The 16,830-nt window shown below is 36.2% G+C and overlaps 1 protein-coding gene across 1 annotated transcript in view; it reads right to left on the reverse strand.

Moving 5' to 3' along the window:
* TMEFF1 (transmembrane protein with EGF like and two follistatin like domains 1) overlaps positions 1-16,830 on the reverse strand; it is a 116,351-nt gene that overhangs the window by 2,946 nt on the left and 96,575 nt on the right. Inside the window, exons 6-9 of the mRNA XM_034411839.3 lie at positions 14,537-14,685; positions 10,714-10,779; positions 4,732-4,855; positions 2,256-2,414 (exon numbers count right to left, since the gene is read on the reverse strand). Of these exons, the coding sequence (XP_034267730.1) occupies positions 2,256-2,414; positions 4,732-4,855; positions 10,714-10,779; positions 14,537-14,685 (498 nt within the window). The remainder of the gene's footprint in view (positions 1-2,255; positions 2,415-4,731; positions 4,856-10,713; positions 10,780-14,536; positions 14,686-16,830) is intronic.

The raw sequence follows: 16,830 nt of genomic DNA on the forward strand, positions 1-16,830 counted from the left end.
ACATTTCTTGAGATTAAGCTTGTATAACTTGGTGGGATTTATTTCTGAATAAATATGCCCCAAATTTAAGTTGATGGCCAAATACATGTATTTTCCACATATCACAAATCTGATCCTTTAACTGTTTTCCTGGAAAGTCTTATTGCTGAAGAGCTGGTAAAACTGCTTGACTTGCGTTTAAGTGTATCAGCAGAATAAAAAATGAAAGATAATTTTATTTTGCCTTATTGAACAACTTCAAAATTATTTGAATTTCTTTCTTTTTTATAAACCCACTCTGAGTTTGTTGCTAGAACACAGGCTATTCACTATCAGCTATTAAAGAAGAGAAGTTAAGAGAATTCTAAAATGATATGAAGGAGACCCCTCATACTCACTAATTCTGGGTTAATTTCAGCAACTGGAGGCAATCTGTATTGGGCAATTTATTGCTTATGTTGGCCATGATATGTCATCCAGCCAAGCAAGCAAGTGCTGACCTTTGAATTATATTTTGTTAATGCTGTAGGATAAAGCTTTGGGGATACAAAGCAGAAAACTATTTTGAGCACCGTTATTGTCCAGCAGGTTGACTGATGTATGAGATCAGTTTTTTGAAAAACAATGTAAGCCATTTGAGGAAGCAATAAGTGCAACATTATAGTATAGATAAGATGTAGAATTATAGAATAAATACATGTGGGTGGGTGTGCCTTCAAGTCAGCCTGTGACTCCTAGTGACTGCCTGGAAAAGTCCCTGTAGGTTTTTTGAAAATGTTTTTTACAAAAGTGGTTTGCCATTGCCTGTTTCCTAGGGCTTGAGAGAGAAGGACTGGCCCAAAGTCACCCACCTGGGTTTGTGCTTAAGGCAGGACTAGAACTCATAGTTTCCTGGTTTCTAACCTGGTGCTTTAACCACTGCATCAAACTGGCTCTCAAAGGTACATAAACCCAGTTTCTAAACCCACTAAAACTGTCACTACTTTGTTTGACAGCAGACATGCCTTCTTCACTCCTGCAGACCATGCAATTGAGCTGACAAATTTATTTATTACTGATTTATTTATTCAGTTTATATAGCCGCCAACTCAGTCAGGTGAGAAGGCACCTACAACTTCATATATGAGAAAGTATTCTTGATATTATTTTCTTTAATATTTTCTTGCTCAAAAAGAATATTATATGGAGATCCAAGCACATAGTAAATGACTCACACAGATAGAGAAGAAATTCAAATTGTTGCTTCACCATGAGGAATTGGAATTAATCCTGAGTGTAAATAGGGCCACAGAGAATCTATCTTTGACATGGGTGTGGATGAGCAAGCAGCAATCCTGTAGAAGTATTTTAAGCCATAGCATGGATTAAAGGAACAAGAAGGGCTGGTATGTATATCATATTCCACAGCCTGATTTCCCTTCTATTTCTTTGCTGTACTTATTCCACCCCTAGAAGTATCTGAGATGAATGAAGCCAACATTCCTCCTTGTAGAACATTTTAGCAGAGTTTGAGATCAATGATATAGAAAGGGGGACAGGCAAATAGGATGACAAACAGATAGGAAATAGGTTGATTCCAATACAGTATTGATGTATTCAGATCTCCGTGCCAACATATTATTGGGGGTGCAAGTTAGTGAGTGAGAAATTCTCAAGTTCCCCCTTCAGTTTTCAGGATATGTGCTCATTTTCTTTATATAACTGTACCTTTCATTATATAATTATATCTCCAGTGATTTGTATCCTATGCTTCAATTAAATCCCAAGAAACTTAGGGAGAGAATTCCTCCTTTTGGCTTTTTTTCAATAGCAATCCAGCTGTCATTGCTAAGGGGGCGTCCCAGTTTTGACAAACTGCTGAAGAAATTCTCTGGCCCCTTTCTTCCTCTGCCCATTACAATTAGTAAATAATTTTGAAAGACCTTCAGCACTGAGTTTTAATTCAAACATGTTGTTACATGTATAAGTTTGATTATAGGACTGTGGCATCTTGTGACATTTACATCAAGAATACTTACCTAAATATTTTATCTTGATAATAATAGAACACATGTGGGCACTATATATAGACTCAGAATGTGTATAAGTGTTTCACATATATACACCTACTTCCATTGAAAGAGAGTGAAAGAGAGAACACATTTCAAATAACAAAAGTACTTATTATCTCAATCCATTAAGAAAGTAGGTGGGAAAGTACAAATCATGCCCTAACAAAATAAAAACCAACAAAACAACAAAAGACACCTCTTGTGATGCTGTGCCTCTGAACTTACCGGGTTATACACATAACAATTGCAACTATAATGGCAATCTGGACAGCTCCAATTATTGCTGCAATAAGCACGTGAGTGAACTTTTGTCTACTCGGGACAACATAAAGTATGCTAAAGTCTGTTTTTTCACAATGTTGTCCTGTGTATCCAGATTCACACCTAAAAAAGAAGAGTAAAAATTCTAGGAGTATTTTATATATAATAATATATACTCTGTGTGTGTGCATGTTGTATAGTAATTATACACACACACACACTGTTAGATAGTAAAATAGTAAAAAAGCTCTACATTAGATAATAACAACAGACAATGGAAAGAACTAAGCATAAACAAAAAACATTATAGAAAACTAGTTAGCAATATTTTCTCTCCTTCTGTTTTTCTCAATTGTTGACTGCAATTTATTAGTACTTTACATTGAACACTGAAATTATTACTAATATTTTTTCAAATCCTTTTGTCTATTTTTTTAATTGGTTCCATAATGTATTCCCTACAAACCACATTCCAAATGTCTAAATATGCTGTGTTGTATAATGTGTCGTATATAAGGAAGCCATTCCTGCCTAAATTTCTGTTTCTGTTGTGGATATATAATCCATCACTGTTCCCCTGTTCCAATGATTTGTTGAATTTGTTCTTGCAAACTGTCAGTAAACTCAGTATATATTCCAGCAAATTATGATATATTTCAAGTATGTTTTCTGAAATTCTACCTAATAAAATTTTTATCAGTTCAAATTAAAAAATAAAAGAATATAAGATTGAAGGAGTATTTTTTAACATTCACATTGTTTTGTAGATTGCACCATACAAATGAGAAAGATTCAAAGCCATAAGCCTTTATACTAACGAAGCTCCACAAAGATTTATAGAAAGATACTATATAGATAGTACAGAAGTTTATAAAATTTAAAATGTCCAAAGAAGACAAAATAAGAGCACGTCCTAGACTGATAAAGTGCAAAAGATTAGAAGCAACTATTTTTAGGATGTACCTATCACCACTGTATTTATATACTTATGCTAGACTAACTGGCAGACTTCTTTATTTCTTCTCCCTTAATGTCTTTTTTATCCTAAAATTGTCTTCTAGGTGTATATGGGTCCCTGTGAACATTGGTTCAGTTCTTGGTTTTCCGGGAAATAAACTATTGTTAAGTAAACATGACTATTACTACTTCTCCAAGCCTGAAAAAAGTTCACGCTTTAATAATTTAATCTGAGCATTTTCAACACAGGCTAATCCAAATACAAAATCACAATTGCTTTTAAAATTTTTGCAGGCATAGTTACAACTTTAATTCAAGGTTAATCAATAAAAAGAGCAATGACATTTCACCTAACATGAATACAACAGTCACAAGGATTTCCCCCTTCCTTTTCTTTATTAAAAAAAAAAATCCGCAATCCATGTCTATTTATGCTGGAGAAATGAGCCAAAGCCTTCAACTGATACCTTTATCCTCTCCGGCACATTTCAGCACCACCTTTTATCATCTCTTTATGCCATTTGAAAGTACCAACTGCAATGCTACTAAAGTTTCCTCAGGCAAAGAGAAGACTGGAAAGGCATACAGAAATGCATATGCGCTCCTGGCTCCTAAATGGAGTGGGGAGAAGTATGTGAACCAGGGTGGTGGCGGGGAACACTTATGCAAGTAACCCTGCTTGAACTGCAGCAAATTGAATCAAGATGAGGACCATTCATAATAATTCCTTGCACCCCAACCTTTTGATACTTGTTCTCCTTCTCTAGCAGATCGAAAGATGCAAAAATTAATAAGCTTTTTGTAGCTTTAAGCAGGCTGGGCTAAAAAGATTAACAGGAAGTGCTGTTGATAGAGAATGTTTTTGTCTACTTTGGTTTGTATCTACTAAGAGTTCTAGAGATTTGTCCTTGTATCCCTGTCTATGTCTATATCATCTAAAATTTCACTGAAGGAGAATAGATCTTCTGTCACTTTCCCTGCCAGTAATTGACAGCTGCCATCAGTCAGCCCTTGGTAATTTCAAAAAACAAAGAGTCACTCAATTTTAGTGAAAACATCAAGTTGTTGACCATCCTTGTGCCTGAATTTGGGGGAAAGGGGAAGAGAAACCTGTGTATAAAGTATGTCAATGGCCCAACAAACAGACAGAAAGTGGCATTCTTAGGGAAAAAAATGAAACCCACTCCTTTTTCCTGTTACGTTCTTTCCTTAGCTTTGCTCAAACAATTTTATAAGGAATCTACTCTGTTTACATAGCAGCAGGCAGGAGTAAAAAAAGATAGAAAATAATAGAATACTATACATTCAAAGTGATAACTTAACAAAAACACAACACTGGATTTAACCAAAACCATTCAGATATGAGAGAGAGAGGAGAACCTTTTATCAAACTATCTAGGGCTATTGCCCCCAGGACCATACTTAATAATATAGAGGAAATGTAGATTTTCAGATAGTGTTTTTATTAGTCTAATTGACTTACCGGCAGGAAGCTTTCTGTGTTGAATAAATGAATTCACATTTCCCATGGATGCAGTAGCTACTAAAACTATCCGAGCAAGGAATATGGCTTCCAATATAGATGTCTTCCCTTTGATCACTTGCATCTTTTGTATGAAACAAAAATGTAAGGCAGAGTAGCTTATTGTTTTATGAATATAGTTAAAACAATTATAAAAGACAGACACTTAATACTTTAAAACTAAAATGCAGGTATTTCCTCAGCAACAATACTACATCTCTGGAATAAAGCTGTCACTTTACCTGCTATTTTAGCGATATTTAAACATAAGATTTTTAAAACATATTTATTCTTTTATCACCAAAGATAAAATAAAAAACAAAGAAAAATATTTTTTAATTTTCAACTAAATGAATTAATTGGGGGGGGAAATGTGACATAAATATTCTTATGTTTTTTTTATTTAAATATTCCTAAAATATAGAAAGAACACGTAGTTAAGGTATTATGAAAGTACATTTGTTTAAATTTAAGTCTCAAAGTCTCGGATGAATATTTACACTTATTAGATAGTACTATTAATTCTAAAATCTAATAAAGTTAAATCCAATGTTGAAAACAACTGGTATCCATATTAAATAACAATGATAAATTAATTATTTAGATGTTAAAGCTAGATCTAAATAAAAATATGTTGAATTGCATTAACGTGGATTAAATTGGCTTGATCCATTTTGTACTTTTTACTACAAAAAGTAATAACGTTCAAAAGATTGTAGATCTAAATAGTTAAAAATCTCACTATTTAAAATGATAGTTCTATTTAGCTACTCAGAAAATAAATTTCATTGCCTTGCGGAGAAGTGTATCACTTCAGTCATGGGACAGTTTTTGATAGAGGAAAGTTTACCGCAATGTTCATTTTTATTCAGAACTAGATGTACCCGGCCACGCATTGCCATGGCTCAGTCTTGTGGGTATACAATATTTTTTGACCAAGTGCCAATAATTTCCCTCTGTAGCTCAGGTCACGCCTACTTTGTCTCCGTCCCACCAGTCTCTTCACTCGGTCAATTGGATTCAGACCTGAGTTACCTTTCTCTACGTTTCTTTTTGGACTTTTAATGTCGCTTAATCAATTGCTTTCTTGGACTTTTACCTATTTGGTGCTTGTATTGGGAGAGCTGTGCGTCGTGGGAGTGGCAGAGGGCTCTGGCCGGGCTTTGCAGCGGTTGACATTTCCCACCATTTTGCTTGTGGGTTTGGCGGCGGAGGTGCTAAGGGGAAAAGACCCGGCTCGCGCCTGCTATTGTGGTGCTGTGACGTTAAAGTCCAAAAAGAAACATAGAGAAAGGCAACTGAGGTCTGAATCCAATCGACCGAGTGAAAAGACTGGTGGGCTCTGTATAGCGTGTGTTGCTTTTACGTCCAACAGATGGCGCTGTTTTTCAAAAAGGCATGTTTTCACCTGTCACAGGTGTGACATCTATATAATATAGGTATATAAAAATACGTGCGTATTCAAATGCAACGTTGTGTCAAAATTTCAAAGCAATCGGTGAAGAACTTTCAGAGATTTAAGATTTTGAACAAACGAACATTTACATTTTTATTTATATAAGATGAAACCAATGTGACAAGAGGACAATCTTTGTATTTACAAAACTGGAGTGAGAACAGTCATCCTTTAGTCATGGATTGCACCACTGTCAATTATATCCGGCCTTCAAACTTCATCTGACTTCATGTCAGAAACACTTGGCCTGATTTTTTGGATTTTCTTTTCTCCTTAACCTGCTTTTGTTAACACTTTGCTTGATAAAGAGTTCTCGAAAGCTCCAATGATATTGTACTCTTTTGTGCCATTTTGCCCTATTTTAATTGGCTTTATATAGATTTGGCTTGTTTTGATTTTTTTCCCTTCATATGGACCAATCCAGTGGTGGGTTGCTACCGGTTAGCACTGGATTGGGCGAATTGGTAGTGTTGGCGGCGGGAGGCTCTGCCCACCCGCCCAGATGTCTCTGCACCAGAGGTGGGTTTCAGCAGGTTCTGACCGGTTCTGGAGAACTGGTAGCAGAAATTTTGAGTAATTCAGAGAACCGGTAGTAAAAATTCTGACTGGTCCCGCCCCCATCTAGTCTCTGCCTCCCAAGTCCCAGCTGATCAGGAGGAAATGGGGATTTTACAGTATCCTTTCCCTGGATTGGGGAGGGAATTGAAGATTTTACGTATCCTGCCCATGCCATGCCCACAAAGCCACACCCACCAAGATATGCTACGTCCACCAAGCCACGCCCACAGAAGCGGTAGAAAATTTTTTGAAACCCACCACTGCTCTGCGCATGTGCAGAAGCCTCGCACGCACAAGTGCGCAAGCGCCCACGAGCGAACCGGTAGCAACAGGATTTGAAACCCACTACTGGACCAATCTTTCATAGAGATAGCATTATGAAAGCTTAAGGGGGTATGAGGAACGAGTCTTCATAATTCTGATAAATTAAATTAGCAGAGAGAAGAAAATAAGGATGCCTCGTCCCTCTTGCTTTTAAAGCAGAAGACCAGCAGAAAGGTTGAAAGACTCAAATATGATGGCCACAGGTGAATTGTTTGGAACACCTAAAGAAGCAGGTTGGGAAAAGATCCTCCTGAAGAAAATGTATTTATGTGATCAAAGAGGCAACACTGACTTCATGGCACATAATCAATCAATTAAAAAGGCTCTGAAATAAAGCTTCAAGCTTCTGTGTCTGAAGGGGCAGCCTGTTTTGGGTCAACATGCTGAAGATACTGCTAAGATGTAAATCTTTAAGCTTAGACTGCAAATATTAAAAAAGCAAGATAGCCTGTAAGTAAAGATTTGCAAATTTCAGAAAAAAATGAATTATTTTATTCTTTCCACTATAGGACGATCTATGTTAAATAGGGCAAAGCAGAGGAAGAAGCCATGGTTTCTGTAAGCAGGGTCAAAAAAATCAAGATGGTAATCAAGACAACATGGTTGAAGCTCTGCCCCTTTTTTTACATGCATTGTGGCCATGTAGCCATATTAACTTTTTTAAAATCACATGCACATCTTGTAGATGTTGCTGTGTACAAGCCAATCTTTAATTTCCAAGGTGTCTTGATTTCACAGATAAAGAAGCATACTATATTATTAAAAACACATTCACCAGTGCTCTTGATTTCTCCATATCAAACTTTTCCAACCTGACACCTTCCAAATATGCTATACTAATAGTAGCATATCTGCACTCAAGTCATCCAGAAAGCAGCAGACGGTGCGGAATCTCTTTTACTTGATCCCTAGCTCTTGAATGTGCAAACGCACCCTAAAGTATGTTGATAGTATAAACAGTAATTTATGCAAGACTGTCAGTCTTCATGCAGTCTCTTTACAGCTCCAAGTTATCACCTATTGCTGTCATTATGAAATTATTCATATGAATACAATTTTTTAAAAAAGATATTTAAAAATACTTCATCAGCTAAACAGTAGGCCAGTGGAAAGAAGATTTAAAGACAACCATTTTCTTAAGCGTATTAATATACGCACAACATTATGAAATGTAAATATAAATAAGCATTTAAAAAAGCAATTCAGTGGAGCAAACTAACCGATTGAATTGTCAGGCAAACCAGAAAGAGCCAGAAACAAAATGCCAAAATTGATAAAATTCTATTTTGTATACATTAAGGAGAGCCTCCTTAGTTGATTTTAAAACCTAGCACAGATAAACTATCTGTCAGATTAATTTTCCATTTGATGGAAATTCGATAAACTTACGAAAACTAAGCATATACCCAAAACTAAATATATTCTAATATTCCTGATGCATCTTCAAAGAGTTAATAATGATTTGATTAATGAAAAAAAGAGCTGCTATTAGTGGGATGCGGTGGCTCAGTGACTAAGACACTGAGCTTGTCGATCGAAAGGTCAGCAGTTCAACGGTTTGAATCCCTAATGCCATGTAATGGGGTGAGCTCCCGTTACTTGTCCCAGCTTCTGCCAACCTAGCAGTTTGAAAGCACATAAAAAATGCAAGTAGAAAAATAGGGACCACCTTTGGTGGGAAGGTAACAACGTTCCGTGCGCCTTTGGCGTTTAGTCATACCAGCCACATGACCATGGAGACGTCTTTGGCTTTGAAACGGAGATGAGCACTGCCCCCTAGAGTCAGGAATGACTAGCACATATGTGCGAGGGGAACCTTTACCTTTAAGCTGCTATTATGAATCCCCTTAAAAATCCACTTTATGCCCCAGAAATATTTCATAGCTTCCATATTTTTCTCTTTTCTTCTATAATAATTTTTCCAATAAACAATAAAAGTGTGAGAAGAGAAAGTGACAAAAGGAAGAAATTGCTTTTCTGTAGAAATAGCTTCTTTTGCCCATTTCCTTCAAAAGTCACCTTTAAAACTCAAGTGCAGAATACAGGAAATCTATTTTGTTCGGAGTCAGTCATTGCTCAGAACAATGTATGAAAGCTTCCTTTCCAGTCCTTAACAGCAGGATTATGTGTAGCATTAATATAAGAAATACATGTGGGGCTTAGACAATTCATAGCGCTATTCTTCAATTTCTAAAGGGGGGTGGGGAAGCAAAAGAAATACAAGATCAGTTTATTTGAAACTATTGATATGCTAAATTTTCTTGAATAAATAAAATTGGCTTCATTATTCAAAGAATGTGACTGTGAAGAACTGCCAAGGCCAACAGAGGTGCTTGTAAAATTGTGTTTGAGCAAAAATGGATTACTTTGAAATGAATTGGGGACAGCAACTTATTTTAACACTTTTTTGTCATAATTTCTATTGCACTAAATTATTAAAGTATTAAAACCCCATCACACTAAATATTTTCTGGAGCAAGGAATGTATGTGCATTTAAAGAAGAATGCCAGACATATCTTTGATTAGAATTAGCTATTGTGATGATTTATATCCTGTCTTTCATTTGGTGCCCAAGTGACATATGTACTCTTTCCTCCTTCATTTTTTCCCAGCAGCTACCCAATAAAGTAGGAAAGTCTGGCATAGAGACACCCAGAATATAATCATATTAATAGAGTAACTGACATTTAATAAATTAATATATAATTATATGAACTAATATGTATTGCAGTATAATTTAGTAAGGGGTCAACAAACTATGACCTATGGGCCAAATCAGGCCTGCTTTTTGTTTTTGTACAGCCTACAAGCTAAGAAAGCACAAAAGGGTGAGCAACAGATTGCCAGGTCTGAACCTCAACTGAGCTCCCATGGTGAGAGGTGGGGCTGAGGGAAAGGTTACCCTAGACAACAGTAGTGACCAATCAGCAGCCTCCTTGCTAACAGGCTGAGGACATCCAGTAGCTGCCACATTTCTTAGCCTGCAGACCTGCTAGCCACACCCGTACAGGCAGTGAAAGGGTGGGATCTGGTCCTTTATAGAAGATGTTTGCCAACCCTAATTTAGTATAAAGTATTTTACACTAGCATTACATTGCACTGTAAAGTAGCACTACATATTGTACTATGTTTTCCAGTATGATTTATATAATATATAATTAGTAATCTTTTAATTCATTATGCATATTAACTATGCCTAATGGTACGTAAAATGGTAGATTAAAAAACACTGCCCTTCTATCTATCCTCGTCTTCCCAAAAGCTGCATCCCGCATAGTTTTTTAACCTGGTCTTTGGCTGCCCTCAGTCCTGCTGGCTGGCAATTGTGAGAGTTAAGAAATCCCAGAACAACTGAAGGGTATGGGGGTAGAGAGTATGGGAGGTGACCTTGACAAAAATATGTAAGAATTGTTACCCAGTCAAAGAGGTCTGAAGCATACTTTAAGTCCTGGAAAGGAAGTGGCTCAGGCCAACACCTCCCTGATTCACTGGAATAGGAGGAGGAAGAGCAGGAGGAGGAGGAGGAGGCAGACTTGCAAGATTCAGTTACTATACCATAGCTAGCATTTATACATAAAAGCTAACATAAGCATTAATACCTCACCTTTCACATCTGGCCGATACTGCATTCCATCATCCTTCTTCCCCAATAAGTTGGAATCATCAGAGTCTATTGGGAGAAAGAGAAAAAAGTACCAACTATTAACATACAATTACCAAAAGAAACAGTTTAATAAAAGATGGCATGCATTATATTCCTCTTGCATGGCTATAACAATTATATTATCCAGGATTGCTTTTACTGTCTCAATCTATTAAGGTTTAATTTCAGAAAATGTTACAAAAACCAGAAAAAACATCATAGATATGATACTTTTCTATTCTTCCCACCACTGTGTAGCAGTGAAACACAGAGCAACATTTAGGCATGTTATGACCCCTTTATTATGTAATCATGACAGCCAGTTTGGATTAAGGCATGAGGCTAGAAACCAGGAGACTGTGAGTTCTAGTCCCACCCTAGGCTCGAATCCAGCTGGGTAACTATGGACCAGTCACTCTCTCTCTCAATCCTAGGAAAGCTTGCCAAGAAAACTGCAGGGACTTTCTAGGAATCAACTTTGACTTGAAGGCACCCCCTCCCAAAAAAAGGTATAATCATACTGTATTTTATCTTAGAATCATCCATTTCAAGCTAATCTTAACATCCAGCAGACTAATGCTGCTTGGAGGATATGTGAACTCCAACTCTTTTATTATTTATGGTTTTTTAAATGTCCTAATATCCTGATATTGTTTGTCAATTGCAGATGTAACATAAGGCCTGTTCAATCAGACCTACAGTATATACGCTCCACAGTTCTCCATCAGCACAGAAGGGCATCCCAAATCAACTAAGATTCAACCTCCTATGGTTGCAAAAATGTTTTTTTAAAGTGTATGACAATGTCTGACGAAGTTGGTTGGATAAGACTATAGGTAAGTGATGACGAACCTTTTAGACACCAAGTGCCCAAACCACGTGCGCGCATGCGCAAACCAACAGGTCTGTGAGCACGCATACATAGGTTGACATGCGCAGCAGAGACCCGAAGACCAGCTGGTGGGAGGCGGGGCATCCCAACACTGGCAGCAGGGCAAGAGGTAAGAACTTTTTCTTTCGTGAGCTTCTGTTTCATCGTTTGCAGGGAAACAAAAGCTCACGAAAGAAATGCCATGGAGTTCTGACTGGAACTGGAAGCAACCTATTTTCCTGTTTTGCTTTGGAAATGCATGCCTGCATGGATGTTTCATAAAAACATTTCCATCACTGAAGATGTACAAAGGCAGAAGCAAATTCTGATATACAGTACAACATAAGAAGTTATTAACACATCTGAAGCCTTCAGATGCTTGTCATTCAGTGAAGATGTGGAAGAGCTCTATCAAGTAGAGGAATCAAAGTGTTGCTGTCTCCTTCATGTTGTCTTCAAACTTTGACTCCCCATAATGAGAGGAAGTCTCTGGAGTTTCTATTTTGGAGTTCAGAAACAAATTCTGCAATCTGAAAGTTGGAGTGTGTGTTTGTGTATCTTCCAGGGAAGCAATAATATGAACAGAATTTTATGAAAAGGTTATTCCTGAAATCAGAGAGGAACTTGAAGATGAACCTAAGGAAGTACAGTGACCTGACTATGTTTTGGATAATGAGTTGATTAAAGTAACCTTTAATAAAATAACTTTCTAGCAATGAGACATGTCTTCCATTAACCTGGCCATAGTCATACAAATTCTAAATTAAAATCTAGAAGTCTTTCCTAGAAAATAAATGGAGGTGTGTACAAAACTGGAAAAAAATATTATGTCTCAGAAATGCTATTCCAACTGTCCCAGATTGGCCTTGGTGCAGCAGAAGAAAAACCTAGAGCATTTTGCTTGATCCAGACCAAGACAAAATTTGGAGACACCTTATTAAGTAAGGATGATGGGATTTGAGTATTTTCTCCCTGTTCTTCCACAAGGCCTGAATTCCTCTTTGCCTACCGATTTTTCCAGCACCTTCCTTTCTGTACTTATGCTATTCGTAACATCAAACAGCCATTAGAAGTGTGGTTATTTAACCAGTCAGTTCACCAGCTTGATCTTCCAAGCTCTTTTCATTCGTTATATTAACTCAGCCACCACTGTGGACTGCCAATTTCCTTGGCTTTAAGGGAAGCATATCCAACTGCCCATTTCAACATTTTCCCAGTGGCTTCTTTGATATTGGGAAACAGCCCCAGGTGGGGGATGGGGCTTTAGCACAGAATTAACTTTAAATCATAACACAAGTGCAAAGATCCAGACTCCCTCCCCTCTTTTAGTTCCATAGAGCTTTATCTATCTGTTCTCAGGTTAAGACTGGCTGTCTCAGTAAATTCCTGTATAATGGGAAGAATATTATAAAATAGTTGGCTTGCATTCTACATGTATGTGCCTAACATTCTGCCCACTTTCCTTTAGCTATTGACAATACTATGGGCCTCCAGCATGGCATATGAGGAGGGAGAGAAAGGGAAGATCAAAGACACAATGGGCCAAGAACACTACAAATGGTGGTTAACATATTGGCCCATATGATCTTCCCAGTGGCTTCTCTTATGTTCTATCTGGTCATAAAGAACCAGAATTTAGGTGTTTTGTGAACAGAGCATTTTGCCCATACCCTAGAAACCAGCAAACTTAAAAATTTGCTTTGGTTATAATCAATCAAAAAGATGCTTCCCAACTTTAAACTTTGACTGTCCCAACTGCCATAAAATCAAAATTTATATTAATATATGAGAGAGTATGAAGAACAAACATGAGAAATAGTGTGGATTAATTGAAAGATCATCAGATTTACAGATACATGTTTCTTGCCAATATACCAAGGTATTTCTTTTTTTTCTATACTATACAATCAGCAAATTATTCATTTTCACCTGAATTATATATACAGTGTGTGTGCGTGTGTATGTATGTATATATGTATGTATTAAATGTAACCTAAAATATGAGTAGGATCTTCTGAAACAAGGTATATCCTGATATCAATCATTTGTCTTTCAATCATTTGAATATAACCAACTTAATGAATACAGCATTCAAGATTATCTGTAACGTCTGAGGTTTTTGTCTACAACACTTTTTTCTGTCTGTTTTTTACAAAGGATTAAACTTTTGGCTGCATCTGATAGCCATGAGGAATGTGTCAACCCTGACAGAATGCATCAGATAACCTTCATTCATTACCAACACATGAAAGCCATTTTAATAGTAAATGTACTTGATTGTAAAAAAAAAATAAAAATAGAGCCTCTTCATGTTGGCATTGAAGTGTGCCCAACAGCATTTGATCCTTGAGTAAGCAATGAATCATCAAGAAATTGTATGGCAGGGGGCAGGGGAAAAGGGAGGAATAGCCTTGCCATATATGAAATTATTGAAAAACAAGCGTGCTGATTTTTATATTGAAGAATTCTTTAAAATAAATAAATACATCAAACCTCACATATAATGTACTGCTTCCAATTACTACTGTAATTATAATCTTTAATAAAATTACATGAAACATAAGTATGTATTTTTCTTTCCTTCGTAGAACACACTCTATTTTTTATTAGTTATACAGTTTATTTTGCTTCCTGGATCACAAATCCTTCAAGCATAACTTCTTGTATTTCATTTAAGGTTTAAAAGAAAACCTCAATCAAGAAAAAATATTTAGATATATACTTCGGTACGTGTTCTTCAACGAGAACGTAACAAAACATTTTAATTCTCAATGAAAGCCAACATTTTGCCTATGTTCTATTATTTTATGAAAGCAGAACCACAAAGAAAGCCTTATCTCAGATATAAGCAACATTATTTATAGTCAATCATCTAGTGAAATAATCACTATTGAAAAGTGAAGTTAAAGGTACCTGAGCAATGTCCAAGGTGTCTGATGTCAATCTGTTCCTGCCTCAGGCAAGATGCCTCTCGAACAAAACATGGGTTATTATAGGAGCTTCCATCAGATGCACAAACAGGGTTGAAACTGTAGCCACTACAGTCTATATTGCATACACACCTATTTACATAAACATGAATTAAATAATCAGTATGCCTCTCAAGATAAATGTTTTATTTGCAAGGCATATGTGAAATGAAATCACATTACTTAACACAAATACTACTTCAGTTTATAAACGGGAGAAGATAATCTAAGGTGTATCCATAAAGTCACTCAAATAAAATCCCGCAGAAGACAAATGCATTTTCTTTCTGACAGTCAAGCATCTCTCCTAATAGAAGTTATCAGTTGTATCCCTCAAAGTGATAACCCACCAATAGATTTCCCTCAGCATTTCCCTACTGCTCTTCTGCATACTTTTGGTTTCATTTTATACAACCTTAACTTCTTAACAGCAACCAATTTGGCCTTTAAATGCTCATAAATAAATCATGACATTATTCCAGTCTGAATGTTTACCACATTTAAGGTACAGCCTGAGGACAAACAATGTAGTTCAGCTGCTGAAGCTAAGGAATCCTGCTTCTAAGCGCTATGTGGATTAAAGACCACAAAGAAATAATTTATGATTCAGCTTCATGACAGAAATGTGGTACATAAACACAGTGGAATCCACATTAAGTTAATAATATTTTGATTGCACTGAAATCAGTGTGAAAGTTTAGTGAGAACCAGTTTAAGCTCCACTGATTTATTATCCTAATCACTTCAGTCTTTTCCTGTATTCCTTTTTGTAATGTGTTTGTGTAATTTTGAAGCTATGCCTTAAACTCTAAATCTTTGGCCATCTCTACTTCCATGGCAAACTATTTCTCTAAAGGTTATACAGTATGTCGGATATTGGTTTTGCTACAAAACACTGTGACAAAGATAAAATAGAATTCAGTTATGTTTCTTCCTATAAATCAAGACAAAGTCGGTATTGTGTTATTTGTATTTTAAAGTCATACTAGTGCGGAAAAAAAGGAATCTTTAGTAACAATGACATATTAATTCCTTAATTAATATAACTAACTTCATTTATTTCCTTTTAATCAATTAATATTTCAAAATTAATTTTAATTAATTAATTTCAAATTCCTTCCCATACAGGATTGGTTATGAAGTCTTGAAAGAATATTATGCAACCTGAATGATTTCCTATTGTATTTATTTAAAATGATAGTGGCCTTTTCAGCAGCAATATTTTATTTTTCTTGCTACAGAGAACTTTTACATGCAACATCTCTATAGAGGGGCCTGCAGTCTTGTGCAATTCATTCTGGGATTAAACACAGACACAGACACACACAGAGAGAGACACACAAACACAGAGAGTTGCAAATATGCATGACGTGCACAACTCAAGGTTGAGATGTAGCATTAGAATGTGCAACCCCTATTTTAATATAAGTCGACAACATTTTAGGTCAGCCACAGTAAAGAGGTTGGATAATTGCTCTGGGACTTGTTCAGCTAGTAGGCTGCCAGTTGGATTTCTCTAGTCGAATGATCAGTTTAGAATGCATTTGTCTGGGTGAATGCTCCTCTTAATATACCTTACAATTCATTTGTGCTCTCAGTGAATTTATAGCTTAAATAGTGCAGAAAAAAAGCCATAAGAGAAAAGAAATAATGGGTTAGGATGTTTGCCCCGCAATATCATTAGAGAGAAAGACGTAAAGGAATAAACTTTAAAATGAGTACAAATTCGGCTCGTTCTTATTCAATATATGATTATTGCTATTATCAAGTGAAAATTTGCTTATGTAAATGAGTATCATAGGTGAAATGGCAGAGGTTTCAAATCAAGTGAAAAACAGCTTTTTTTCAGTGCTTTACTGTAAGTTGTATGTATGTTCTGGAACGAGCTCCCCCCAGAGATACGGAGGATCCCGGATCTGCGCACCTTCCGCCGTGCCTTAAAGACCTTACTATTTCACCAGGCCGGCCTGGCCTAATTTTCCCCCTCTTTTATAAAAGATTTTTAAAATTTTAAACATCTTTTAGTATTTATATATTCAATTTTAAATTGGTTTTAAAAGTTTGGGGTTTTAAATTTGTCGGGGCCAAAATTATTTAATTTGATTTTATTCTATTTTTTAAATTTTGTATTGTATGTGTTTTTATTGTTTGGCTGTGCACCGCCCTGAGTCCTTTGGGAGTAGGGCAGTATAGAAATCTAATAAATGAAATGAAATGAAATGTTGTTCAACAATTACT

The sequence above is a fragment of the Pantherophis guttatus genome, chromosome 3, assembly GCF_059756535.1.
Source record: "Pantherophis guttatus breed Tessera chromosome 3, ASM5975653v1, whole genome shotgun sequence".
NCBI classification, from domain to species: Eukaryota; Metazoa; Chordata; class Lepidosauria; order Squamata; family Colubridae; genus Pantherophis; species Pantherophis guttatus.